Below are 25,765 nucleotides of genomic sequence, written 5' to 3'. Positions count from 1 at the left end.
ACTGTGCAATTTTCATGAGGTCACACACTCATTACTTCTCCAGATGACTCTCAGGGAGATGGGAATTTGATGGGTTGCCCACTTTACAGACGGGGTGACTGAGGCATGCTGCAGGCAAGGGCTTGCTTCCGGCCTTGGAGAGGGCAAAAGGGCAGTGATTCAAGTAGGGCTTCTGAATTTGGCCACTGTGTGGTTCCCTGAAGGAGGATCCTGGGGAAGAGACTGGGGAATCACAGTTGCTGTGAGTGGTGAGCGGAGGGGCAGGAGGCGTCAGTGGCCTGCAGGGGTCGCTAGGCCCCACGAACAAACGCACGCTCACTCGCAGGCCAACTGCTTGGGCCGCTGCCTGCTCTGTCCTCACATCCTCAGATCCCAGGATGGGGGACAGGGAGGTGGATCCCACTTCTGCTGCTGTCAAGGTCGGGGAAGGGGTGGGGTATGCCTGGGTTGGGAGCTGGGGCTGTAAATGCCTGACCACGTGGGAGTTGGTAAAAAGACGACGCAGTCTTGCCCCTTCCTGAGCCCTGGCTTGGGTCTGTGTCGTGGCCTTTGTGGCTCCTTCTGTCCCCACCATAACCCCGCGGGGTCAGTGCTGCTGCCGACCCATCCACAGATGAGGACACACCAGAGACGCGACATGACTGCTCAGGCCACAATGCTGGTTGCCAGCAGGTCTGCTCCCGAACCCAGGCCCCAGTGCCCCAAAACCCTGCAGTAGGTCATGTCACACTCGAGGGAGCCACAGCCAGGGAGGAGGAGAAGCCGCCGAGCGCTGCGGCGGGAGTGAGGGTGGAGAGTCAGCTCTGGTTCCCATCCTGGTCTGCCAAGCGCTCCTCAGACCTCAGGCCCTTCAGAGTTTCCATTCTCTCACCTGCAGGGGTGAGTAGCTCCCCCGCCTGGGCCGGCTGCCTTGAGGACTCAAAGGCAATGTGAGAGGTGCCCATTTCATGCTTGGCACATAGTAGGTACTCAAGTAAAGTAAGTTTCCATCTTCCTTTCCCCTCAAAAACAAAGCAAAGTGTTCCCTCTTCTAGACAAAATATTTACATTTTAATAGAGGCCCTTGTCTCCAGAAGGGGGATGAGACACCTAGGCAGCTCGTCGGGCTGGCCTTGGGGCGCCCGCTAGGAAAACCTCCCTGAGCTCCTCAAATCTCAGGAGCAGCAGCTTCTGGAGGGGAGTCTGGTGCTGCCTGCTGCAGGCAGGGGTCTCTGCCTCCTCTTCCTTCAAGGGTGTCTATCAGGGCCGGGTGTGGTGGTTCACACCTGTCATCTCAGCACTTGGGAAGGCTGGGGCTGGAGGGTCGCTTGAGATCAGGAGTTAGAGACCAGCCTGGGCAACATAGCAAGATCCTGTCTCTACAAAAAACAGACCAACATAAAATCAGCCAGGTGTGGTGGTGCACTTTTGTAATCCCAACTACTTGGGAGGCTGAGGCGGGAGGATCACTTGAGCCCCGGAGGTTGAGGCTACAGTGAGCTGTCACTGTACCACTGCACTCCAACCTGGGGGACAGAGCGAGACCCTGCCTCAAAAAAAAAAAAAAGTGTCTATTGTCATCTCAACCGTGCCACTTCCCAAAACTCACCCAAATACTCCTGGGCTGAGTTCATTTTGTAATCTCATGCTAATGGAGAGTCCTTTCCCTGGACTCATACCTTAAGGAATTGGGGTTCTCTCAGAGCCAGCCTTAAAGGGTAACAGGTATTCAAAGTTGCAGGCAGCTCCCAGGCACCATTACACTTCTACTGAATCACACACACCAATAAAAGGACAAAAGCTGGTGCTGGCGGGGCTGTGGGGAACTTAGCATGGGCCTGCATGGCTTTCTTCCTAGGATGCTCTTCCCCAGCTCTGCTGCCTAGAGGAATGGGCACCCCCTTTCAGGCTCAGCGCACGCGTCTCTGCAGTGACGCCTTCCCAGCTCCCCAGTCAGAATCGCTGCCCTTCCTGGCAGTTCCACAGCACATGGGTCTTGTTTCCCACACTTAGCGCTGTCTCTGTCTTCCTCCCAGGTAGGCTGTGAAATTGATGACGGCGATGGAAGCTCATTCATTCAGTCCACAGCATGCTGAGTGCTTTATGCTCTTGGCCTGTGATCCTCACTACCACCCTGTAATGTGGTGACCATCCCCATTTTACAAACGAGGAAGGTGGGGCTCAGAGAGGTTCAACCATTTGCCCAAACCTGGCTGACCCCGGGCCTGGGCTCTTTCAACAGCACAGTGCTGCCTCTGCAGGGGGTCCACCCTGGCTTGGGTGTGGGGAACACAGGACCCCCTGGTGGAAGCTGTGGCCAAGCAGGCAGGCAGACAGGGCCAGCCCAGTACGTTGCTACCATGATTGTGGACTCTGGGGTTTGGTGGGGGCCCGACAGTTTGGGGGAGCATGGGAAAGAGCTTCACAAACCTGTGTCCTGGCATGAGTCAGTCAGGTGAGGAAGAAGGACAGGGTTTCAGTGCCAAAGAAAGCACCATGTCACACAGCCATGTGACAGTGACAGTTGTCTGAGGAGCAAGCTCTTCATGCTGTCATTTGGGCAGAATGGAAATTGCAGGCTGGAGAGCAGGGCAATGAGAGGCCATGACTCCCTGGACAGAGCACCCAGGGGCAACGCTCTGTAAATCAGTGCAACCTAGAATTAAAGGGTCTCTAAGCATGGGCCACGGGTCTCTACCTTTATTCCTGCCTGTTTCAATCAAGTCTGGATGGAGCCATTAGAGTTTATCAGATGCGCCAATGGCAATGTCCCATGAGAACATTACACATTTCCAGAAACCTCAGCAGGTGGAAACAGAAACTGAAACCAGCAGAAGGGAACTGAACAGGGAGAACGAGAATAGCCTGCCTTCAGGTGCAAAAGGTCAATTGCACAAACTAAACTGACAAGCTGATGGCAAGGTCTTTTTTTCCCCTTGCCTCCGGAATTGTGTTTAAAAAGTGAATTCGCAGGCCAGACACAATGGCTCATGCCTGTAATCCCAGCACTTCGGGAGGCTGAGGCGGATGGATCATGAGGTCAGGGATTGAGACCATCCTGGTTAACACAGTGAAACCCCGTCTCTACTAAAAATTCAAAAAATTAGCCAGGCATGGTGCTACATGCCTGTAATCCCAGCTACCTGGGAGGAGAATCGCTTGGACCCAGGAGGCAGAGGTTGCAGAGAGCTGAGATCACGCCACTGCACTCCAGCCTGGGCGGCAGAGCAAGACTTTGTTTCAAAAAAAAAAAAAAAAAAAGTGAATCCTCTGAGGCTGAGATGGAGAGATCTGTTTGCCAGGCCTGCCCACAGAAGCTTCTCTAAAAGCATCTGTGGTCAGCGGGTCCTGGATTGGTGTCCTGACCTGGAGGAGTCCTCGAGAGGAGACAGCCAGTGCTCCTGCACCAAGATGGCGCTAAGCCAGCATGACTGTGAGGCTCCTGTGCCCAGTCACAACAGCTGGGGTTGCTGTAACCCGCATAAAAGCCGGCAGGGTGTGGCGGCTCACACCTGTGATCCCAGCGCTGTGGGAGGCCGGGGCGGGCAAATCACCTGAGGTCGGGAGTTCAAGACCAACCTCACCAACATGGAGAAACCCCGACTCCACTAAAAATGCAAAATTAGCCTGGCATGGTGGCACATGCCTGTAATCCCAGCTACTTGGGAGGCTGAAGCAGGCGAACCACTTGGACCCGGGAGGTGGAGGTTGGTAGTGAGCCGAGATGCACCATTGCACTCCAGCCTGGGCAACAAGAGCAAAGCTCAGTCTCAAAAAACAACAACAACAACAAAAAAAAAACCCTGTCCCACCCAGGAACAGACATCCCAGTTGCCTCAAGACCAGAGAGGGCCATCACCAGCTGAACAGCTGCAGTGGGGTGGTGAGGACAGAGGGTGGCTTCTATGCCTGCAGTGAACTATCGTTTGAGCCCAGGAGTTCAAGACTAGCCTGAGCAACATAGTGAGACCCCATCTCTACAAAAAATACAAAACTCAGCCAGGCATGGTAGTCCCAGCTACTTGAGAAGCTGAGGTGGGAGGTTGGCTTGAGCCAGGGAGGTCAAGATTACAGTGAGCTGAGGTTGCACCACTGCATTTCAGTCTGGGTGACAGAACAAGACCCTGTCTCAAAAAAAGAAAAAAATAAAGTGGGTATGACATAAAGAGCAGGCAAGTCGTGGTCAGCTGGTGACCTAAGGTGGGTACTCACAGTAAACACTTCCTCTATACCTCTGCCAGATGCTCATGTTCTCTTAGCTTGTTCATCTCCAGGGACAGGGAACTCACTACCTTGAGCCTGGGACAAGGCAGACCCCAGTCCTGCCTTTGGAGAATCAGCAGCCTCATGGGGAAGCGAGCTGGTGGCAGTGGCAGGGTCGACCTCCAGGTCTGACTTCCACTACTCCTTCAGAGAGTGTCACCAGAGAAAACAGACCAGAGTGCTCCAGAGATGAGCCCTGCCCAGAGGCCTGACCCTGCTATATTCTGCAGGCAGAGGGCGAGTGGCCCTTGTGCCCAGGCAGCTGCCCAGAGCCCTTCCTTCCTGTGGGAAGGGGGAGGCCACTGCCCACAAGTCACTCTCTCACAATGCCCCCTGCCCCTCCTTCACTCACTCCTCCTGACCCCCTCCCCCACCTGAGTGGTGATAGCTAGGAAGGGCTGATGCCTGGGGAGAGGGAGGGGCTTCCTTGAAGAGGAGCCTGGGCACCCCTCCTCCTGTGCCCCTCAACGGGTGGATGGGGGGGGGCCCTGACCTGGATGTAGTGGGGGGGTGGGGAGGAAGAAGGGGGAGGTTACTCCCTGTAAGAGGCCCAGGTCAGGGCTGGGGGTGGGGGTAGAGGGGAGGTTCCTGTCCAGCAGGTTGGAGGGGCCAGAGGCCAGAAGCCCTTTGTTATCTGGAAGGGCAGAGGGATTATCTGCCACTGGGTTTCAAGGCCTCCTTTCCCAAAACTGCTGACAGACCTGCCTCCCTGGGGAGCTGAGGAACACTTTTCTTGTTTCCTGTGATCTCCACAGAGAAAAATCCATCACCGGCTGGCTGAGCAATCCAGGCGGGTCTCAGAAAGATGGCATTGAGTCACCTGGGCCCTCACTGCCCTGACAGCCGGAACGCATCCAGCCGTAATTAGCTCTTACAGGAAGGGGACAGGGCTGTCATTTTCCTCCGGAAGTGCCAGGCAGTGATTGCCTGCTGCCCCTCCTTGAAGCCAGAGAAAGGCCGGATCCTCATCCTGGGGCCAGCCTCTGTTAAGAATGTGGATCAGGGATGGGAAAATATCCCTCCTTCCACTTGGGAATCCCACTTCTGGGAACTTGTCCCAAGGAAACAATCCAACAGGAAAGCAAAGCTGTGCACAAACACGTCCCCATAGGAGTTCTGTATAATAGAACCGTGCCCAACAGCGGGAGCAGCCGCGCACCACGGCTGAGCTGAATATCACCTGGTTGTGAAATTGGGCAAATAGGGAGGATGGGGGACGGGGGCTGGGAGGTCCTGGCTTAGCTCTCTGGGGGTCCTGGACGTCCCAGCCTGACCCGCACCCTGATACTGGCAAACAGCAGTTCCAGAACTCAGAGCGGGTGGCTCCAATCTCTAGGCAGGGGACCTGGCAAGCAAGAGTCCCACTGAGTCTTCGTCACGCAGGTGTGAGAAACCCTGCTTACAATGCCGCTTCAAGGATGCATTTATTTAAACTCTGTCTTAGTTGTGCATCTGTAAAATGGCCCCAGCACCAGGGCTGGCCCCCAGGGTGCTGGGAGGGATAGTGAGATCATGGTGAGGCTCGGTGAGGCTCTGCTACCAATTACAAATGACACAGCCCCTGTCTCCAGCCCACACAGGCTGCTTTGAGTACATACCAGTACCCAGAGCTGTGCCCAGTCCTGGCAGGAGGTTTCTGCAGGGCTTCTCCATGCTCCCCTGCCCAGCCGGGGCCTGCACCGGCCTCTTTGGAGAGGAGAGGTACACGTGGCCAGCCCCCTACACTAGATGTGCTAGCACCCCCCCAATCCTTTCCTCCCTGGGTCCCCAAGAGCCAGCAGTGTTCCTCGGGTGTCTTAGTCCCTGCTCTGTGCCCACATGGCCTAGGCATTGGGAAGGACCCCATGAAGGGGAGGCACCTGAAGGAAGCAGCTGAGATGAGTTCCAGAGAATCTTGGAGAAAGAGGGAAAAGTCAGGCAGAGGCCCTGCTGACACTGTTAGGTTTTCAGCTGGGGGTGGGAGTGAGGCCAGCGTGGATGTCAGGCAGTGGCTGTTTGCACAGGTCAGGGCTGGAGATGGAGGCTTTAGGAACATCAGGCTACAGCGGGGACTTGGAAGCCAAAGCTCAGTTACCTCCTGGTGACCATGAGGCAAAGAGACCTAAGTGTGGGGTCCGTGGGGGAGCTGGGCGTTTCACTCCTTGGGTGAGTCCCTCCTAACGGGCCTCAGTATCTCCAAGTGTTCTCTAGGATCAGACCAGTTCAGTGCTCCTCAGCCCAGGTGGACCTTCCATGGTCCGCTAGGCAGCCTGGCCACCTCCCAGACTAGCTCTCCTGTGGGCGTCCAGGACAGAGTTCTGGGATTCCAAAGATGTGTAGTCTTTGTGCAGCCCCCATTGGTGCCAGCCCTTCCTCTTTGGTAGCTAGTGGTGTCCCCTCTCCAGGGCACCCCCACCTGCTTGGAGAAGGGCTCCCTCTGACAGACACTGAGGGTAGGATGTGTGACTAAGAACACGTTGTACAGTCAAGGGAAGGGTTTGCAGCCACCCTGCTCGGAGCCCCTGGACCAGGCAGGGTACCTCCCTGCTCTGAAATTCCAGCTGGGACTGCCTGTCTCTTGCTCTTGTGTCCTCTGCCTGCCTTCACTGGCATACCTGCCGTGGGATATATCTGCTACAGACCCCCAACACATGCCCGAGCCCCAGCTTCTGTAGGTAAAATGGGCACAGTCATCCTTGCCCACCTTGCAGGCTTGTTGGAAGGATGGGAGGAGGGAAGAGCCCAGAGAGTGCTTTGCAAACTGGAAATGACTGGGGAACCGGGCTGACCAGGCTTCCTTCTCCAGCAGGGCGGCCGGGCCTGGAGGGTTGCTGATGAGGGTCTGCTCTGGGGGCTCCCAGCAGGGAACATTCCTGACCTTCCTTACGTGTTTCACATGCCACAGCCCAGAGCTAGGTTATCACTATTTTAATAAATTATGTTTATATTGTAAATAAAATAATGCAGGCACTTAGGGTAAACACAATCCAGTAACACGAAGATGCCTGCAAGGAAATGAGATGGTTGCCTGTTTCCTCCTCCTTTTCCCACTCCCCAGAGCAACCCGTTTCCACATTTAGTTGTTCTTTCTGGCTTTGCAGTCTCCACATTTCTCATAAGATGTTTACGTTGCTATTTCTTGATTTTTCAGTTCTAGACATTTCTGTTCCTTTCTCATGGTGACAGATGAGGCTTCAGCTCTCTGAAACCCTCCCACTGCCGCCTCCCCTCCCTCAGCCTCTCTAGAGGGCTTTATGCATTTCTAAGTTAACAGCTGGTCAAGGGTTTTATGATGATGATTGCGTAAATGTTATTCCGTGAAAGGAAGTGGTCAGTGGCAGTTTCTTGCACAGTTTTATTTGCGTATGCCCTGGAGTGAATGCATCTGTTTGTAACTTGCAAGGTATCATGTGTCTCTTCTTAATTTTTCATCTGATCTACTGGAAACCGAGTGCTGCTCCTGTCAAATGCCCTGACAGTCTGCGATCTACTCCCTTTTGCCCTAAGCTCCCCATCTTCTGCTCTGGTGCTACGTTTCTGTCCCCCCTGCCCCTGGAAGGATCCTTCCTCCTGGGCGATTGCCCACTCCCTGGTTGTTCTCATCTCGCATGGCAGCATTTGCAACCAAAGCTTCCTAGAAGGTGCACAGTCGTTATGGTCTATTTAAACTTAAATTGCATTTTGAGGCCCTGCATTTGTGCAAGGTTTGCAAGGTTGATCCTTCCTGGGGACCTGCAATCAGGCAGGAAATCCTTTTCCCCCAGATTTTAAAGGCAGTTGATTGTGCTGTGGCCCTCTAGCTTCCATTGTTGCAAAGAGAGGTTCAATGCTAGGCTTTTTTTTTTTTTTTTAAATTTCAAAACACATGCATAGAGTTTCAAACATAAAACTATAAGGCTTATTAAAAACACAGACACAGACACACACACACACACACACACACACACACAGAGAGAAAGAGAGAGAGAGGGAAAAAAAGTCCCTGCCTTCTCTTTCTCCACCCAATTCCTACTTCCCAAAGGCAACTTTTCTCTATATTTGAAAACAGCACACTTGTCCTGTTCTTTATTGACTTGAGACACTCTCGCTTGCCTTTCTCTTACAGACAGGAAGCTTCAGGCCACTTACGTCCCCACCCCTCCCTCCCCCCACAGATCTCCTCTCCCATCCTCCCAATGTGGCTACATCAGAATTTTTGGTGAAATTAGTATTGTTGACATGTTACAGTCGTGTGTCACTTAACCACAGGGATATGGTCTGGGAAATGCATCATCAGGTAATGTTGTCCTTGTCACGGAGCGTACTATCCTAGAGGGGATAGCCCCCTATGCACCCAGGCCAGATGGTCTAGCCTATTGCTGCTAGGCTACAAATCTGTACAGCATGTGCCTGTACTGAATATTGTAGGAAACTGTAACACAATGGCAAGAATTTGTGTGTCTAAACATAGTAAAAGTACAGTAAGAACACAATAGTCTCTGATGGGACCACCGTGGTGTATGTGACCCTGACCGAAATGTGATGAAGCAGCATGTGACTCTATATAAACATTATGGCCGGCTGAGCCCTGCTACAGACTATGATTGGATTTCCTTCCTTGTACGACTTCTGGGTTTCCCTGGGGATTAATAATTGCCTCCTTGCTAGTTTTTTTTTCTGGGCTTTTCACCAAAGTTTTACAGAGCTCTAATACTCCTCTCCAAACAGCTAAGCCCCCCAGGGAATCCAGGAGCTTGGGCAGCTCCTCTGGGAGCCTCCCGTTCCATCTGCATTGATTGCTTCTGTCTTCGAAGCCCTCACCCTGGGCTTCCCTTTCCCTGTTGTCTGAATCTCATGTCTTGTTTCTTTTCTCTCTCTCCCTTTTTTTTTTTGAGATGGAGTCTCTCTCTGTAGCCCAGGCTAGAGTGCAGTGGCACAATCTTGGCTCACTGCAACCTCTGCCTCACAGGTTTAAGCAATTCTCCTGCCTCAGCCTTCCAAGTAGCCAGGATTACAGGAGTGCACCACCAAGCCCAGCTAATTTTTTGTATTTTTAGTAGGGATGGGATTTCGCCATGTTGGCCAGGCTGGTCTTGAACTCCTGCCTCGGCCTCCCAAAGTGCTGGAATTACAGGCGTGAGCCGCTGTGCCCGGCCTCTTTTCTTTTCTTTCTTTCTCCCTCCCTCTCTTCCTCCCTCCCTCCCTTCCTTCCTTCTTTTCCTTTCTCCCTTTCCCCTCTCTCTGTCTTCTTCCTTTCTTTTCTTTTCTTTCCTTCTGACACAGGGTCTCACTCTGTCACCCAGGCACTGGGTGCAGTGGTGCAATCACAGCTCACTGTGGTTTCAACCTCCCAGGCTAAAGTGATCCTCTCACCTCAGCCTCCCGAGTAGCTGGGACCACTGGCATGCATCAGGCCTGGCCAAATTTTTTAATTTTATTTTAAGAAACGGGGTTTCACCATGTTGGTCAGGCTGGTCTCGAACCCATGACCTTGTGATCCACCTGCCTCAGCCTCCCAAAATGCTGCGATTACAGATATGAGCCACTGCACCCAGCTTAATTTTTAAATTATTTGTAGAGATGGGTTTCCCCATGTTGCCCAGGCTGGTCTTGAACTCCTGAGCTCAAGCAATCCACCACCTTTGGCCTCCCAAAGTGCTGGTATTACAGGTTTGAGCCACCACGCCCGGCCTTCATGTCTTATTTCTTGGTTTAAGTCCTAATTTTAGAGAAAGGATGTCTGGAAAATAATTTTTCATTTTTTTAAATTGGAAAATGTCTCACTCTACCCTCCCACTGGACTGCATCAGTACTAAAATAGTTTTCCTTCAGAATGTTGAGACATTGCTCCATGACCTTCTAGTTTCTGGACTTGCTGTTGAGAATGTCAACATTATTCTGGTTCCTTTCTCTGCACTCTACCCAGCATGGTTTGAGGATTTTCTCACCCCTGGTGTTGTGAAGTTTTGCAATCATGTGCCAAATATGGTCTTTTTTTTCACTTGTCTGCTGGCCTTTTTTATTGGGAGACTTGTGTCCATGAGTCCCAGAGAATTGTTGGATTTTATATCTTCATTACTTTCTTTCCTTTCATTTTATCCCATTAGATATGGGGCAAAAAATCGGGGCATTAAGCGAACACTATCCTGAACTCCGGAAACCCTAGTCAGTCCCCTTCCCCGTCACTAGATATATGTATTCCAAGTAGCACATCTGAGGATTATCTGGGGAATCTGGATAACCTTAGAGAAAGATCTCTATGTCAGATACTTGGGGAGGGGTGTGCCCCACAGCAAGAGGGGTGTCTCCTTCTAGCTCAGCCTGATGCCAGCAAACATGTACCTCATGTAGCCCAGAGCAGCTCTGGTTGCTAAATCACCGTCTCCCGAGATTCTGATGGGCTTGGTCGGGGGTGGGACCCGAGCATCTGCATTTCACACACTTCCTGGTGATTCTAAGGGTGGCTGGGTCTGAGAGCCCTGGGGCTGACCTGCTGCCCTTGCTCCGAGAGCCTGACCAGCTGCCTCTTGGGCCTTGATTTGCCCACAGGGGTTCTGTGAGTCCAGGGTGCTGAGATGGAGCTTCCTCGTGGCAGAGTTCTGTGTCCTGGGGTTGGGGCTGAGCTGGGCAAGCTGCTCTTGAGAGAAGGCTTGGCTCTTCAGTTCAGTTTTTAGACGCTCAGGAATACTCTGGGCTCTGGCGCACTCAAGGACTCAGTCCTTCCCCAAGGAGAACGGCCCCTCCCACCTCACTGTGTGGTAAGGGGTTTTTCTACTTAACTCAGCTTCCTCCTTCATCATTTATTCATTGAACAAACATCCCAGGCTCTATGCTGGGAACTTTAAATTTTATTTATTTGTTTATTTTTGAGATGGAGTCTCGCTCTGTCACCCAGGCTGGAATGCAATGGTATGATCTTGGCTCACTGCAACCTCCCGCTCTTGGGTTCAAGTGATTCTCCTGCCTCAGCCTCTGGAGGTAGCTGGGATTATAGGCTTGCACCACCGCGCCCAGCTAATTTTTTTGTATTTCTAGTAGAGATGGGGTTTCACCATGTTAGCCAGGCTGGTCTCGAACTCCTGACCTCAAGTGATCTGCCCACCTCAGCCTCTCCAAGTGCCGGGATTACAGGTGTGAATCACTGTGCCTGGCCTAGAACCTTAAATTTAAAAACACATTCCGGCTTGGTGAGGTGGCTCACACCTATAATCCCAGCACTTGGGGAGACTGAGGTGGCGGATTGCTTGAGCCCAGGAGTTCCAGACCAGCCTCTACAAAAAATATAAAAATTAGCTGGGTATGGGGTTGTGCACCTGCAGTCCTAGATATTCAGGAGGCTGAAGTGGGAGAACTGCTTGAGCCCAGGAGGTTGATGCTGTAGTGAGTTGAGATGGCTTCACTGCACGCCAGCCTGGGTGACAGAGTGAGACTCTGTCTAAAATAAAATTTTAAAAACCCACATGCATGGAGTTTCAAAGATAAAATTATAAGGCTTATTTAAAAGAAAAAAACAACTAAAAAACAAAAAGAAGTTTGGCATGGGGGAACAGTGGGCGTCCTGGTCTGGTTGCTATAGTTACTCATGTCACCACTTCTCTCTGGCCACATGAGGCTCCTGGGACAACTCCATCTCAGTCCAGCCTCACCCAGGGCAGGTCATGAAAAGGCCTGGGGTGCACAAGAAATTACTTTTACTGCTGTTGTATCACACAGGAGTGGGCTGGGAGGGCCGGGCCTGCAGCCAGCAGAAGCCACATTAACAATTAAGGTCTTTGCGACTCATTCCACCCTCACTACATGAAATATTCAGGCACCGGAGGAGATTGGTCTCAGATCTCTGTGGTGGGCAGGGCAGGGCAGGGCAGGGCCAGGTGGGGTGGTTCTGGGTTGTAGGCCTCAGGCCTAGGGCAGTACCATGCATGCCATTCAGAGGCTGGGGGCCGGGGGTGCTGGAGGTACCTCATCCAGAGGGGGCAGTTGCAGGATGTCCTAGGGCACCCCTGGGGCCAGGCACTGAGGGTCCCAGAGGAAAATGAGGCTTAATCCTCCAGGAGTGCACAGCTGGGGAGGAGGCAGAAACACCCCCACATCACTCGTGGGCTTGAGCCTCCCCACTCCCAGCACAATGGAGCAAGTTTCAGAAGCACACAGCTGGGCTAGAAGAAAGACCATGTGTCTGGGGCCTGGAACTTGTCACTTGACGTAAACCCCGTAATTATCTTATAAGTAGCATAAATCATGTTGCATTGTATTTGTGTACGTGTGAAAGCATCACTTTGATTAATACAAACACTTCAATTAAATCCCGTGAGTAAAGCTGCTGTGCTGCTTCCTCTTCTTCTGGTTTTTCTTCCTAATGCTTGGGGCAACTCCAGTATGAAATTTGGCCTGGGCTTCTCTTGTGCTCTGAGAGCCTGATATGATCTGGCTGTCCCGCCTCATCTCACCTTGAATTGTAGTAATCCCCACGTATCAAGGGTGGGCAAGGTGGAGGTAGTTGAATCATAGGGGTGGCTTCCCTTATAGTTAGTGAGTTCTCACGAGATCTGATGGTTTTCTAAGGGGCTCTCCCCCTCGCTGGGCTCTTGTTCTCTCTCCTGCCACTGTAACTGTTAAGTTTTCTGAGGCTTCCCCACGATGTGGAACTGAGTCAATCAAATCTTTTTCTTTTGTAAATTATCCAGTGTTGGTATTTCTTCACAGCAGGTGAGAATGAACTCATACAGAGCCTCAAGAAAGACAAAGCAGGCCAGGTGCGGTGGCTCACACCTGTAATCCCAGCACTTTGGGAGGCCGAGGTGGGCGGATCACCTGAGGTCAGGAGTTCAAGATCAGCCTGGCCAACAGGGTGAAACCCCATCTCTATAAAAATACAAAAATTAGCTGGGTGTGTTGGCACACACCTGTAATCCCAGCTACTCAGGAGGCTGAGGGAGGACAATTGCTTGAACCTGGGAGGCGGAGGTTGCAATGAGCTGAGACCATGCCATTGCACTCCAGCCTGGGGGAGCGAGACCCCATCTCAAAAAAAAAGAAAGAAAGAAAAGAAAGACAAAGCTGGTTAAGGAAAGTACAAGCAACTTTGCCAACCAGAGTGACAACCTCAGACATCACCAAACAAATGTCCTTCAACAGGAGAAAAGTAAAGGTAAAATATGCGTGCAATGTTTCTTAGCCAAGTGCAATTCGTCATGTATGAAAATATTTTTAGTTTTTAAACATGGGGGTAGGAGTGCTACTTCCATGGAATGGGTGCACGCCAGGGCTGCTGGTGGACACCCTGCAGTGCACAGGACAGCCCCTCACAACCATGCTGAGGGTGAGCAATCTTGCTAGAGGCCTATGAAAATGAATGAACTCCAGCTACATGTGCCAGCCCAGTGAGTGCAGAAGCATACTGCAAATGAACACATGAAGTATCATGCCCTAAGACAGAGTTCAAAGCATGCAAAATCAAACATTATCTTCCCCCCACCCCCGCTTCTTTTTTTTTTTGAGATGGTGTCTTGCTTTGTCACCAGGTTGGAGTGCAGTGGTGCAATCTTGGCTTACTGCAACTTCCACCTCCCGGGTTCGAGTGGTTCTCCTGCCTCAGCCTCCTGAGTAGCTGGGATTCCAGGCTCGTGCCACCACGCCCAGCTAATTTTCGTATTTTTAGTAGCGACAGGGTTTCACCATGTTGACCAGGATGGTCTCCATCTCTTGACCTCATGATCCTCCCACCTTGGCCTCCCAAAGTGCTGGGATTACAGGTGTGAGCCACTGTGCACGGACACATTATCTTTTTTTTTTTTTTTTTTTTTGAGATGGACTCTTGCTCTGTCATCCAGGCTGGAGTGCAGTGGTGTGATCTCTGCTCACTGCAACCTCTGCCTCCCAGGTTCAACCCACTCTCCTGCCTCAGCCTCCTGAGTAGCTGGGATTACAGGTACCTGCCACCACACTCAGCTCATTTTTGTATTTCTGGTGGAGATGGGGGTTTTGCTATGTTGGCCAGGCTGGCCTCAAACTCCTGACCTCAAGTAATCTACCTACCTTGGCCTCCTAAAGTGCTGGGATTACAGGCGTGAACCACCATGCCCTGTCCAAACACTATTTTATAAGGGAGAAATATGGTAAGCTGAAAGCGCAGGAATTACCAACACATCATTGAGATTCCTGGATACCCTGGGGTCAGGGAAGGCCAGGACCTGTGACCAGGAGGGACTGCAGGAGCATCAAAAGCAGAAGTAGTGATTCTTTAGTCTGGGCAGTGGGCTCCCAGGCATATGTTTCTCAGTGTTCTTTGTAATATGAACCAGTTCATCGTAACAGTAATATTAAGTGCATTGAAGTGATAGCCAGCCCTGTGAAGAACTCCCCTGACTCAGTTTCCCCTGCATGTTGAGGCTCCCTCTTGGCTTGCTCCATCAGGTGATGGTGTGAGGAGATGTCGGCAGCTGAAGCGGGAGGGGGAGAATTTCCATGGCTCTGGCTGGGAAGTCATGGAAAGGGAGTGGTTCAGATGCTGACAGCCCCCATCCGTCTCTTTATTTCTATTCCCACTTGGCTCTGGCCTGCCTGGCTTCAAAGCCTTCTCGCTGTCTGCTGGCCTCAGTGGACCGTCCCCTGAAACCTCCTGTTGGATGCTCTCTAATCACACGCAAGTCCGGCCAGATCTCTCCTCTGCTCTAAGCCTTCCTGTGGCTCCCCACTGCCATCAGCTTATACTTGAGGCTTTTTGCCAACATGTGAGGCCCTTTGGGCTTCGGCTTCACCCGGGGCCCTGTAACATCAGCGGTTCTAGGCAGCCGTCCTGTGCAGGGCAGAATTCCTGAGCTCCAGAAAGGAACACGGGTTAACTGTGGCAGTGAAGGAACCCATCCTCCCCTCGCCCTCTCACTGCTGCTCCCAGAGGCCCAACATCTAGGCAAACTGGTAGTCCCAGCTTCATGTAGTCTCCCCACTATAAATGTGGGAGTTGAGACACATGACCACTCAAGTCTGTGTTCTTGAGTATCCCTATATTCTGGGCTGGACCCACCTGAAAAGGAAGAAGGTGGCAGCCCAGGGCCATACTCAGAATCCTTTGTAGCCCAGTCTGCCAGGGGCAAGCATGGGGTTTCCTGGACAATCCTGTTTCACTGGACCTCAGTGTTTGCCTCTGGAAAATGGGTATAAATATCCTCATGGGAAGAGTCCTGGTGCAGTGGATGGGAGAGGAAGCACGGCTCCCTTCCCCGGAACTTTGCATGAGCTCTGCCAGGTGCTTCACACTAGCTTTGTCAAGGAAGGCTTGGATGAGAAAACTGGGGCTCTGAGAGGGTAAAGGACTAGTCTAGGGTCACCCAGCAAGACAGTGATGGAGTTGCCGGGAGACTGAGGTAATGACATGCAGTGATCTATCAGCAGAAAGAGCCGGAAAGCTCTGACCACAGGTGCCATCCAGAGGCGCCAGAGCCACTGAGGCTTGGTCATAATGTGGAAATGTGGCAGGAAATGGGTTTAAGCACCTTGAGACACCCAGCGTCACAGAACCAGAGTCACAGCAGTAGAGACATCACAGAGCATCCCTTCCATTCCTCCTCCTTGAGAAGGGAAACTGAGGTAAGGGAGAGAGTAGTCTATGGGGTCAGGTATGCTCCTGAGCTCAGATGGTCCTGGGTTCAAATCCGGGTTCAGCCACTTGCTAGCCATGTGACCTTGGGCAAGTGACTTAGCCTGTGTGAGCCTCAGTTTCCTACTCTGTAAAATGGGAATAGAGGGTTCTTACCGCATCAGTGAGGATTCAGTGAGACCATCTGTGAAACTCTAGCACATGCTGGGTACCTAGAAAGGGTGCAGTCAATGCTGTCCATATTAGTGACACTTAACCACTTTTCAGTGGACGTTGGCTTCTTGCTGCCGGGTAGCCTTTCAGGATGATACCTCATAGTCTGGCCCAGATGTGCCCAGCTGCTATCCCCTCACTGTCCCAAAACAGATTCAGCTACCACCAAACACTGTTGGCCACACCAGAGTCCGTGAGTGTCCACAAGCCTCTGAACACTGCCTGTAAGTTCACGCCCAGTGACCTGAGCTTTGTGGGGGCAAACAACCAAGCCGACAAGAACCCACATTCAATCCTCGAAGGGCTAATGACACTTTACACGGGTATATTATAACCCTCCCAAGAGGGCAGGTTAGAATCCTTGGCATTTACTGGGTCCAGGATAAGTGGCAGGTGGTGCTGGTCATTGTTGTTGTCATCGCTATTATTGTTAGCTATCAGAGCCCCCAGGGAAAGGCCCAGCTTCCTTCTGAGGCTTACGACCCCCTTCTCCACCCAGCTCCATCGCTCAGCCTCTTCCTGACTTACCCTACCCTGCTGTTCCCTCCTGGACACCCCAGATGTGTGACTGCGTCTCTCCACACCCTTCCCCTGCTCACCTCTAGCCTTTGCTTGTACTGTTTACTCCACCTGGCGCGTCCTCCCCACCCACAATATGACAAACTCCTTCAAGATTCAGCTCCTCTAGGGAGCTACTCCCAGTGCCTGAGAAACTCTGTAATGATGTGTTCCTGCACATTCTCGTTTGCAATACTTACCACAATGCATTGCAATGCGTATATACATGCCAATTTAAATGCGTTTGTGCATAAATGCATATATATTCATAGATTTCGTCTATGTTCAGTGAGCTAATGAATGAAAGTGATCTTGGGCCAGGCATCTCCCTTCTGGGGCTCTGTTTTCCTCACCTTCAAAATGAAGGCCTCAAACTCAATCTGTCATACACTGAGAGGTCTGACATTCACTCAGCAAACACCAAATGGTACCGCCTCTGGGGTTGGAGCTCAGAGCCCCAGCCAAATAAAATAATAAAGAAGCCTATTCCCGCTGAAAGTGGGGGGCACACTCTGCTTGTCACCAGCTTGCACCAGCAGCCCCCTACGGACCCTAGGCTTTGGAGTATTTTGTCTACCACGTGTTAGCATCTACCACGTGTTAGCATACCTGGTCTCAGCCCCAGCTGGCTCTCACAAATGCATGTGGCTCTAAATGAACACACACATCTTGGGAGATTCTTTAAAAAGGGGCGTGGGGGGAATGTTGGTGAGGCACCTTTATTTTTTAAAAGACTCACAATGACTTTTCCTGCGCATATAGAGTATGACTGTGTCAGAGCACCATGATTTGCTTTTACTGTTTTCATAACAAAGCAGAGTTGTCATGACCAAGGGGCTTAAAATGTAAAGTCATTGAGGCAGGAGGATTGGATCACTTGTTCCCCCCAGGAGTTTGAGACCAGCCTGGGAAACAGATCCTGTCTCTACGGCGGGTGGGGGGGGGGGGCGGAAATTAGCCAGGCATAGTGGTGCTCCCAGTTACTCAGGAGGCTGAGGCGAGAGGATCTCTTGGGCCTGGAGGTTGAGCCAGATTGTGCCACTGCACTCTAGCCAGAGAGACAGAGTGAGATCCTGTCTCAAAAACAAAAAACAAAACAAAACAAAAAACCCAAAAAACAAACAAACAAAAAAAAAACAAGAAACAAAACAACAACAACAACAACAAAACACAAGGCAGTCACATGATATTTTGGGATTTGGGGATCCTGGTTCTGCTGGGCTGAGTGCCATAGGGGACGTGGCACCCACTGCTGGACGCTGAGATATGAGCCCTCAGGGATGGGGCTCTGGCCTAGGGAGCCCCTTTGCCTTCAGGACCCTGTTTCAGCCCTGGGCCTCTCGCCTCTGTCCTATGCTGTTCTGCCCAAGAATTCCCAGCCCAGGTGTGGGAAGCAGAGAGACCCCCATTAAGCCACCCAGTGACACCACCACTAGCACCTTGTCTTTGTTCTACCCTGAGGATGTGAGCAAAGCTATCAAGACTCCACAGGGGAATCTTGGTCCTTGGTTCACACAGCCTGTACATGATGCAAACAAACCCCATCTAGATAGAGGCTTCGTTTTTTTCTTGGAAGTTCAGCGGAAGCTGCCAGCCCTGGAGGATCAGGGGGCAGAGATAAGAAGCTCCAGGAACCACCTGGGGCCAAGCACGGATGGGGAGGGGCTTCTCACCAAGCACATTGCTGTCTCAGCAACTTTCCTGGTGAGCCGGTGGGTTTTTCCTTTGGTGTACTCAGCGTTTTACCCTTCGATCTCCCAGGAGCAACTCTGCGTACAGGTTTCATTCTGCAGGGGGCCTGCAAGGAGCTCCTTGAAGTTAATCTGGCTTCCTGGAGATAAAGACAGACCCTCAGCTCCCCACCGCAGAAGCTGAAAGTCCTTCCGTTTCTAAACCCAAACTGAGCTGTGCTGGGCCAGCAGAGCAGTGCCTCAGTGGGGAGGATGTCCCCTCCCCTCAGGGACTGGTTCACTTTGGCAGAGCCTGGGAGACCCTCAGCACCTCTGGGTTTAACCCTGGAAGCTGTGCTCTGCCCATCCTCTCCCCACCACCCTCTCCTGACCATCTGTATGGAGAGGGGCGAGTGTAGAGCAGGTGAGAGACGAGATACTGAATCTGGACCTCTCTATATAGTCCCCCCATCTCTTCTCCACGAATGAGCCAGTGTGAGCCTCTTAAAAGGCAGACCAGGCCGGGTGTGGTGGCTCATGCCTGTAATCCCACTACTTTGGGAGGCCGAGGCAGGAGGATCACAATGTCAGGAGTTAAGATACCATCCTGAGCCGGGCGCGGTGGCTCACGCCTGTAATCCCAGCACTTTGGGAGGCTGAGGCGGGTGGATCACGAGGTCGAGAGATCGAGACCATCCTGGTCAACATGGTGAAACCCCGTCTCTACTAAAAATACAAAAAAATTAGCTGGGCATGGTGGCACGTGCCTGTAATCCCAGCTACTCAGGAGGCTGAGGCAGGAGAATTGCTTGAACCCAGGAGGCGGAGGTTGCGGTGAGCCGAGATCGCGCCATTGCACTCCAGCCTGGGTAACAAGAGTGAAACTCCGTCTCAAAAAAAAAAAAAAAAAAAAAAAAAAAAAAAAAAAAAAGATACCAGCCTGGCCAGTATGGTGAAACCCCATCTCTACTAAAAATTAGCCAGGCATGGTAGTGGGCACCTGTAGTCCCAGCTACTGGGAAGGCTGAGGCAGGAGAATCGTTTGAACCCAGGAGGCAGAGGTTGCAGTGAGTGGAGACCTTGCCATTGCACTCCAGCCTGGGGACAGAGCAAGACTCCATCTCCAAAAAAAAAAAAAAAAAAAAAAAAGATAAACCAGGTCATGTTGCTTCTCTGCTAAAACCCCCACTGCCTCCTCAGCAAGCCTTGGAATCATGATCTGGCCCTTATGACCTCTGACCTCATCTCTCACGCCTCTTCCCTGGCCCACCCCCAGCCCCAAGGGCCCGCTGGAACAGGACCCTAACAGGTCAGCCTTAGGGCCTTGCACTGGCTGTTCCCGCCACCTGGCTTCCCCTTCCCCTTATCTTTATACCTTCCCAATCAGACTTCAGCTTAGATGTGCCTTCTGAATCCCTCCCTGACCGCTGGATCTAACGTAACTGATTATGCTTTCTGTGGCAGCGGTTCGACTGAATTCCCCGCACAACACATAGGGCAGTCTCCTCGTGATCTAGTTCGTCTGTCTTCTCCCCCTCCTGCTCCCAGGACGCCAAGTTCCCCGCAGAGGGCAGGGGCCTTTGCTGTCCCGAGCCCTGCAGAATCCCCCGGGGCCGAAGCAGGCCCGGCGGCGAGTAGGCGTCGAGTACACAGCTGAATGAACGGCTTAGCAACTGTAAATGGGGCATCAGCTGCTGCGCGGGCGCGCGCTCCAGGCCGTGGGCCGCTCACTGTCGCGTGCGCGGGTTTGATCTCGTTGCAGGTTCCGGGGGAGGGACACCCCCTCAGCCCGCTGGCGGCAGACGCGCCGTAAAAGCGCTTTGGGGACCAGAGGAAAACAACACAGACTTACAGGCAGTGGGAAGCCCGGGGGTCCGGCGAGGCCGCCGGTGGGGAGGGAGTTCTGAGGTCGGCTCGGCGCCCCCGGAACCCGGCTTTCAGGTCCGAGTGGGAGACCTTCCCACCCTTCCCAGTGGTTTCCACCTCGCGAATCGCAGATTATCTCCCGAATCCCAGGGACTTAGCGGTCGAGTGGGAGGAGGGGGAGTGGGGCTCCAAGCGCCGCTCCGGGCAGGGGGAGGTTCCCGGAGCCCTAGCTCCATCGGGGCAGAGAGTACGGACCGCGCTGCGGGACGCGGCTGGCAAGGCCCTGGCCCTGTCGGGGCGAGGACGCCGGAGGTCGGCTCAGTCCTGGGCTGTGAGTGGAGACACAGCCCCGCCGCGCGCTCCGGCAGGGGACCCGGGTGGAGACCGGGGCGGAGGAGCCTGGGGGCAGGGAAGGGGACAAAGAGCCGTCCTGCCGCCGGGGAGAGCGACCCCCGAGTCACAGTCCTATTGTTCGCGGTGTCTCAGGCTGCCCTGAACTCTGGTGCCCCCGGGAGGGAGAAGGGGCGCCGTCGCCCAGATCGTGGGTATTTGTTTATCTGGGGAGAGGGAGGAGGGCGGGGGACGCGGGCCGGGGAGGGGGCTCGACTGCCATTTCCGCGCGTCGCCTTTAAGGGAAGCCCGGCCCTACCTTTCCCACCGTCCCCCTCCCCGCAGCCGTACCTGCATTTTAAAAGCGCCCTGTAGCCCTGGGATTGGCCAAGGCCGCGTCCTTCGGGCGCAGAAACTTGAACCGCCGGGAGCCGGCTGCGGGCGGGGATCGGAAACCCCGCAGATGGACCGTACCACTGCCGCGGCTCCCCCGCTCGCGCCCCGCCCCTCCAGCACACCCCCGGAGCGGCCCAATCGCACGGGCTGGAGGGCGGGACCGCAGCCGGAACGCGCCTCTGAGAGGGCGCCGGCCGGGCGGGCGCACCGCGCGGGGGGACGACGGGCTCGGCTTCCCTGTCGCCCTGGGGGGCGGGGTCGGGCCTTAGATCCCCGCCCACTCCCCGCCCGCAGTGGGCGGGGCGGCGGGGGCTCCGGGAGCGGGGCCGGGGGCGGGCCTCCGCCTGCCTCGCCACAGCCGGGAGAGCGCCCGGCACCTCGGCCGCCGACGCAGCAGCCGCCTCCGCTCGCTCAGCCCCGAGGCGCGCGGGATCCCGGGCAGCCCCGGCGGTCGCGGCGAGAGGGCGCGCGAGGCGGCGTGGGGCGGGCCGCACGCGCCCCCGGCCGCCCCCCGCCCGCGCGCGGACCGGCCCAGCGGAGCCCCGGCGCGGGGAGCGCCGGCCGGGCGAGGGCGAGGGCGATGCTGCGGTGACGGCCCCGCCATGGCGAAGCCCGCGGCGACGGCGGCGGCGGCGTCGGAGGAGCTGAGCCAGGTGCCGGACGAGGAGCTGCTGCGCTGGAGCAAGGAGGAGCTGGCGCGGCGGCTGCGGCGCGCGGAGGGCGAGAAGGTGGGCCTCATGCTGGAGCACGGCGGCCTGATGCGCGACGTGAACCGGCGGCTGCAGCAGCACCTGCTGGAGATCCGCGGCCTCAAGGACGTGAACCAGCGGCTGCAGGACGACAACCAGGAACTGCGCGAGCTCTGTTGCTTCCTCGACGACGACCGGCAGAAGGGGCGCAAGCTGGCGCGCGAGTGGCAGCGCTTCGGGCGCCACGCGGCCGGCGCCGTGTGGCACGAGGTGGCCCGCTCGCAGCAGAAGCTGCGCGAGCTCGAGGCGCGCCAGGAGGCCCTGCTGCGCGAAAACCTGGAGCTCAAGGAGCTGGTGCTGCTGCTGGACGAGGAGCGCGCGGCACTGGCGGCGGCGGGGGGCGCAGGCGGCGGAGGGAGCGGCAGCGGCGGCGGCGCCGGCTCCCGCAGCTCCATCGACAGCCAGGCCAGCCTGAGCGGGCCCCTGGCGGGTGGCGCGCCGGGCGCGGGAGCCCGCGACGTGGGCGACGGCAGCAGTACGTCCAGCGCGGGCAGCGGCGGCAGCCCCGACCACCACCACCACGTCCCACCCCCGCTGCTGCCCCCCGGGCCGCACAAGGCCCCCGACGGCAAGGCAGGAGCCACACGTCGGTCCCTGGACGACCTGTCGGCGCCGCCGCACCACCGCAGCATCCCCAACGGCCTGCACGGTAAGGACTGCAAGGGCCAGGCGGCGCGGGTTTCCCGGGGTGCAGCCCCTTCCCCAGCCTGCGATGAAGGCTGGGCCCAGGGGTGACGAGAGGAGGTGGTTTCCGGCGGTCCCACTCGTGCAGCCGGCACTCCAGACCCCTCCTGCAGCTGTCATGGTTCCTGGGCCAGGGGATCCCTCACCCACCCGAAGTTCGGCTTTGGGCGGTGGTGGGCCAGTCCAGTGGTGAAGCGTGTTTCTGTTCAGCTCAGAACCTGCAGCCGGTCCGGTCCCAGAAAAGTTTCTCTCAGGCATAGTTGCTAAAATTAGCGTCTGGCACTGCTGGGCTAGGGGTGGGCACTTCATCCCAGCCTTAGAAATCCTTGCCCAGCAGCGGGAAGTTCTAAACAGAAAAGAATACAAGGCCCCTTGAGCGCAAGTGAATTTCCCCTCTTACAGCAACAGGTGTCCTCCAAACCAAACAGTGTCCACGTGTGCGCAGTGACTGGAGTTCTGCAGTAAGGCGTGGGGATTGGGAAGGAGCACAGGCAGCCGCCTTGAGACTCGGCGGCAGCTGGGAAAAGGCCTGGGGCGAAGAACCTTTCTGGTTTGCCATAAATTCTGCCCTTCTGGTCCCAAGACCTTTCTCAGCCAAGGCTCTAAGACTTTTCCGAGGGAGATGTATTTGGAACGGATCCTAGCTTTTCTCCTCTGTGTCCCTCAGTTTCTTTGTCTGTAAAATGGAGATGATGACCTCTGCCTCGTGGGTTTGAGGCGGAGATAAACCTTCTGAAGGGATTTGTAAACTGTTGATCGCCTTACAGGAAGTGCCGTGGTCGTCTGCGACCAGGGTATGTGTGGGTGGGAGGACCTTTGGCTTCTGGAAAACTCAGCGGCTGTTTTCCACGCCCATGTTCCTGCTGCACCCAGTGCAGAGGGTGGCCCCAGCTTGGGGCTGTGGGATCCTGCAGCCTGCGCCCCCTCCCAGCCCCCTGACCAGTCCTGCTGCTGCCTGCCTGCCGGCTTTCTGGTCCCTGCGGAGGAGCTGGGGCCTCCCTGATCTTCACACTTTTGGTAGCTTGGCTTCTAGTTCCGGTGGTAGTTGCAGCTGCCTGAACTTTTTGCCTGATCGTGGGGATCAATAGTCCTTTCTGGTTCCCTTTAAAGCCTTTCCTAATTCAGACAAAGTGTCTACCCTCCCCAGCACCCCTCAGCCTGAGCTGGGGAGGGCTGCTTTCTCCTTGGTTTGGTGGCCAAGTGGCCTCTGCAGGCGTGTTGGGGTGGGGACTGGGGTGGGAACCATACCCGTGGAGCTGGGGCAGGGGGCAGTGCAGCATATTTTTCCTTTATTTACCATCCTGGGTCTGTAGGTTCAGGGCAGGACTGGGTTTAGAGGGATATTTTGTTACTGATTAGCAATCTATGGCTACAACTCAGGTTTCTCTTTGTAACACTGTATCCACCCCCCAGCTCCCACTGTGGGCTGCTTCAGGTCAGTGTGACTAGCGCAGAGTCTGGTGGTTTAATCTGTTGGAGCTGTTTAGAGCATCTCAGTCTCCTTGACCTCGCCATCCTTTTGAAGAGTCAGTTATCTGGGCCTCAGTTTCCCCAAGTGCAGTACAAAGGAGCAAATTGCTGCAGTCTCATGGCTGGAAAATGAAATGTTTCTGGTTTTTAGCTGCGTCATCAATGACACTTGGCGAGAGTGCCTCTCTGCAGGACACTGGAGGGCCGGAGTGTTCAGAGCCTACTTGCAGGAAAGGCTCCGTTGTGTTTTGGGCCAGGAGATGCACCTGATCTGGCTCAGCCTGGCTCAGCGTGAGACAGCTGCGGGAGTGAATAATGCAGGAGTGAAGGACCAGGCTGGACTGAGTTTTCTGCCCCACTGGGGGCTGGTGGGGGGGTGAAGTGTAGGGTTTTCCACAGAACTCATCCTCTCCCAGGTCCGCTTAGCACAGGACTGCTGCAGATGTGGCAGCAAACCTTTGCTTTGGGGTAAAATGAAAATTCAGCATTATTATTACAAATTTCAGTTACAGAAGGAATTCTTATGGAGTTTTGTTTCTTAAAGCCTTGTGTGGCCTTGAGAGGTTGTCCCACTGATATAAATAGAATGCTTGGAAACCAGGAAAGGTCCTTCTCTTAGAAACCGAGCTTTTCCTGTTTGCCTTTTTTTTCAAGCTAGGGTGTCACTCTGTCACCCAGGCTGGAGTACAGTGGCACACTCATGGCTCACTACAGCCTTAACCTCCCAGGCTTAAGTGATCCTCCCAGCTCAGCCTCCTGAGTAGCTGTGATTAGAGGCATGAGCCACCTTGCCTAGTGAAAGTGGGCTTTTCTATTCTGAGATGTATAGCTTTAAGTTGAGCAAAGATTGCCCCTGAGCTGAGGGAGATAATGGGTCTGTGTCCAGGTGGTGTCTAAAGTGGGGTCACACACCAGGCTTGCACCTTCTATGCTTGGTCTTAGTTCCTCGCAGGAACCCTGGGGAAGCAGTATTGTCCCCATTTTACAGGCAAGCAAGGCTTAGAGGGCTTCCTAGTCTTGCCTGGGAAGATGGCTTACTGGCAGTGTCTATCCCGGGTGAGTTTGCTGCCGGGATCATCTCCCGTTCAGGGCATGGGTCTAAACCTGTTGTGCTTTTAGCCTGTTGTCATGTTTGCTGTTACTGTTAATCAGGGGACACTGGTGACTCCCTATTCTTGATTCCTGACCCAGGTTTGCCCTCTTTCTCCCATGATGGGAAGTGTCACTTCCTTATCGGTGGCCACTGAGCAGATGGCTGATAACCCCATTACCCAGAGGCCAAGGTTGACTTGAGTCTGAATCTCAGCTCCTCCTTGTATATTGGGCCAGTTATTAACTGGCCAAGCCCCACCCTGCGCCTCTTCTGTAAGGTGGACAGAACCCACAGTGCCACATTATCTACACAAGGTTGAGTGTGGTCAGGATCTACACACAGTAGGTTTCGCCTGCTGTACAGTCCTTGGGGGTTCACCCAACAGACCTTGGTTTCCTCTTCAAAACTGCTGGCTGTTTAGACAGCTCACCTGAATTTTGCATCTGAGCCCCTTGTGTGGCCACATTTGCTGATGAGCTAGTGGGGAAAGTGGCCCTGCTGTCCTTTCTGGGGAGCTGGTGGCAGTTGCAGCCCTGCTGGGTGCCCTGGGAGGACTCCAGTGGCTGAGGTGGGAGGTGGCCCATCTGTATGCAAGGCAGCCCTGGCTGACGCTGGCCTGGCAGGCCTGGGTATGCACATGCAAATAGGCTTTTCTCCTTGGCTGGCTTTTTTTTTTGAGACAGGGTCTCACTTGTCACCCACACTAGAGTGCAGTGACACTGTCATGGTTCGCTGCAGCCTTAACCTCCCAGTAATGCTCTTGCCTCAGCTTCCTGAAGCTACTGGGATGACAGGCATGTGCCACCGTGCCCAGCTAATTTTTGTATTTTTTGTAGAGACAGGGTCTCACTATGTTGCCCACGTTGGTCTCGAACACCTGGGCTCAAGCGACTCTCCTGCCTGGGCCTCCCAAAGTGCTGACATTACAGACGTGAGCCAC

The 25,765-nt window shown here is 54.3% G+C and overlaps 1 protein-coding gene and 1 long non-coding RNA gene across 4 annotated transcripts in view; one reads left to right on the top strand and one right to left on the bottom strand.

Moving 5' to 3' along the window:
• On the bottom strand, positions 1-21,127 carry LOC141583594 (uncharacterized). Of its 2 annotated transcripts, none has more exons than XR_012516257.1 (3): positions 20,785-21,127; positions 18,241-18,398; positions 1-1,358 (listed from the first exon to the last, which is right to left on the bottom strand). It is a non-coding gene; the product is annotated as an uncharacterized LOC141583594 (long non-coding RNA). The 2 variants fall into 2 exon arrangements; XR_012516258.1 differs by lacking the exon at positions 1-1,358 and adding an exon at positions 8,384-17,640.
• An 18-nt stretch (positions 21,128-21,145) lies between these two features.
• Positions 21,146-25,765, top strand: part of CCDC85C (coiled-coil domain containing 85C) — an 85,527-nt gene continuing 80,907 nt past the window's right edge. Inside the window, exon 1 of one of the 2 annotated variants that reach the window (XM_010339639.3) lies at positions 21,146-22,227. In XM_010339639.3, coding sequence (XP_010337941.2) covers positions 21,432-22,227 — 796 coding nt within the window. In that variant the 5' untranslated portion in view covers positions 21,146-21,431. The remainder of the gene's footprint in view (positions 22,228-25,765) is intronic. The other variant, XM_039469153.2, reaches the window with a different exon arrangement.

The sequence above is a fragment of the Saimiri boliviensis genome, chromosome 2, assembly GCF_048565385.1.
Source record: "Saimiri boliviensis isolate mSaiBol1 chromosome 2, mSaiBol1.pri, whole genome shotgun sequence".
NCBI classification, from domain to species: domain Eukaryota; kingdom Metazoa; phylum Chordata; class Mammalia; order Primates; family Cebidae; genus Saimiri; species Saimiri boliviensis.
The sequence above is the reverse complement of the archived record's forward strand: the minus strand, read 5'-3'. Positions and strand labels throughout refer to the sequence as shown.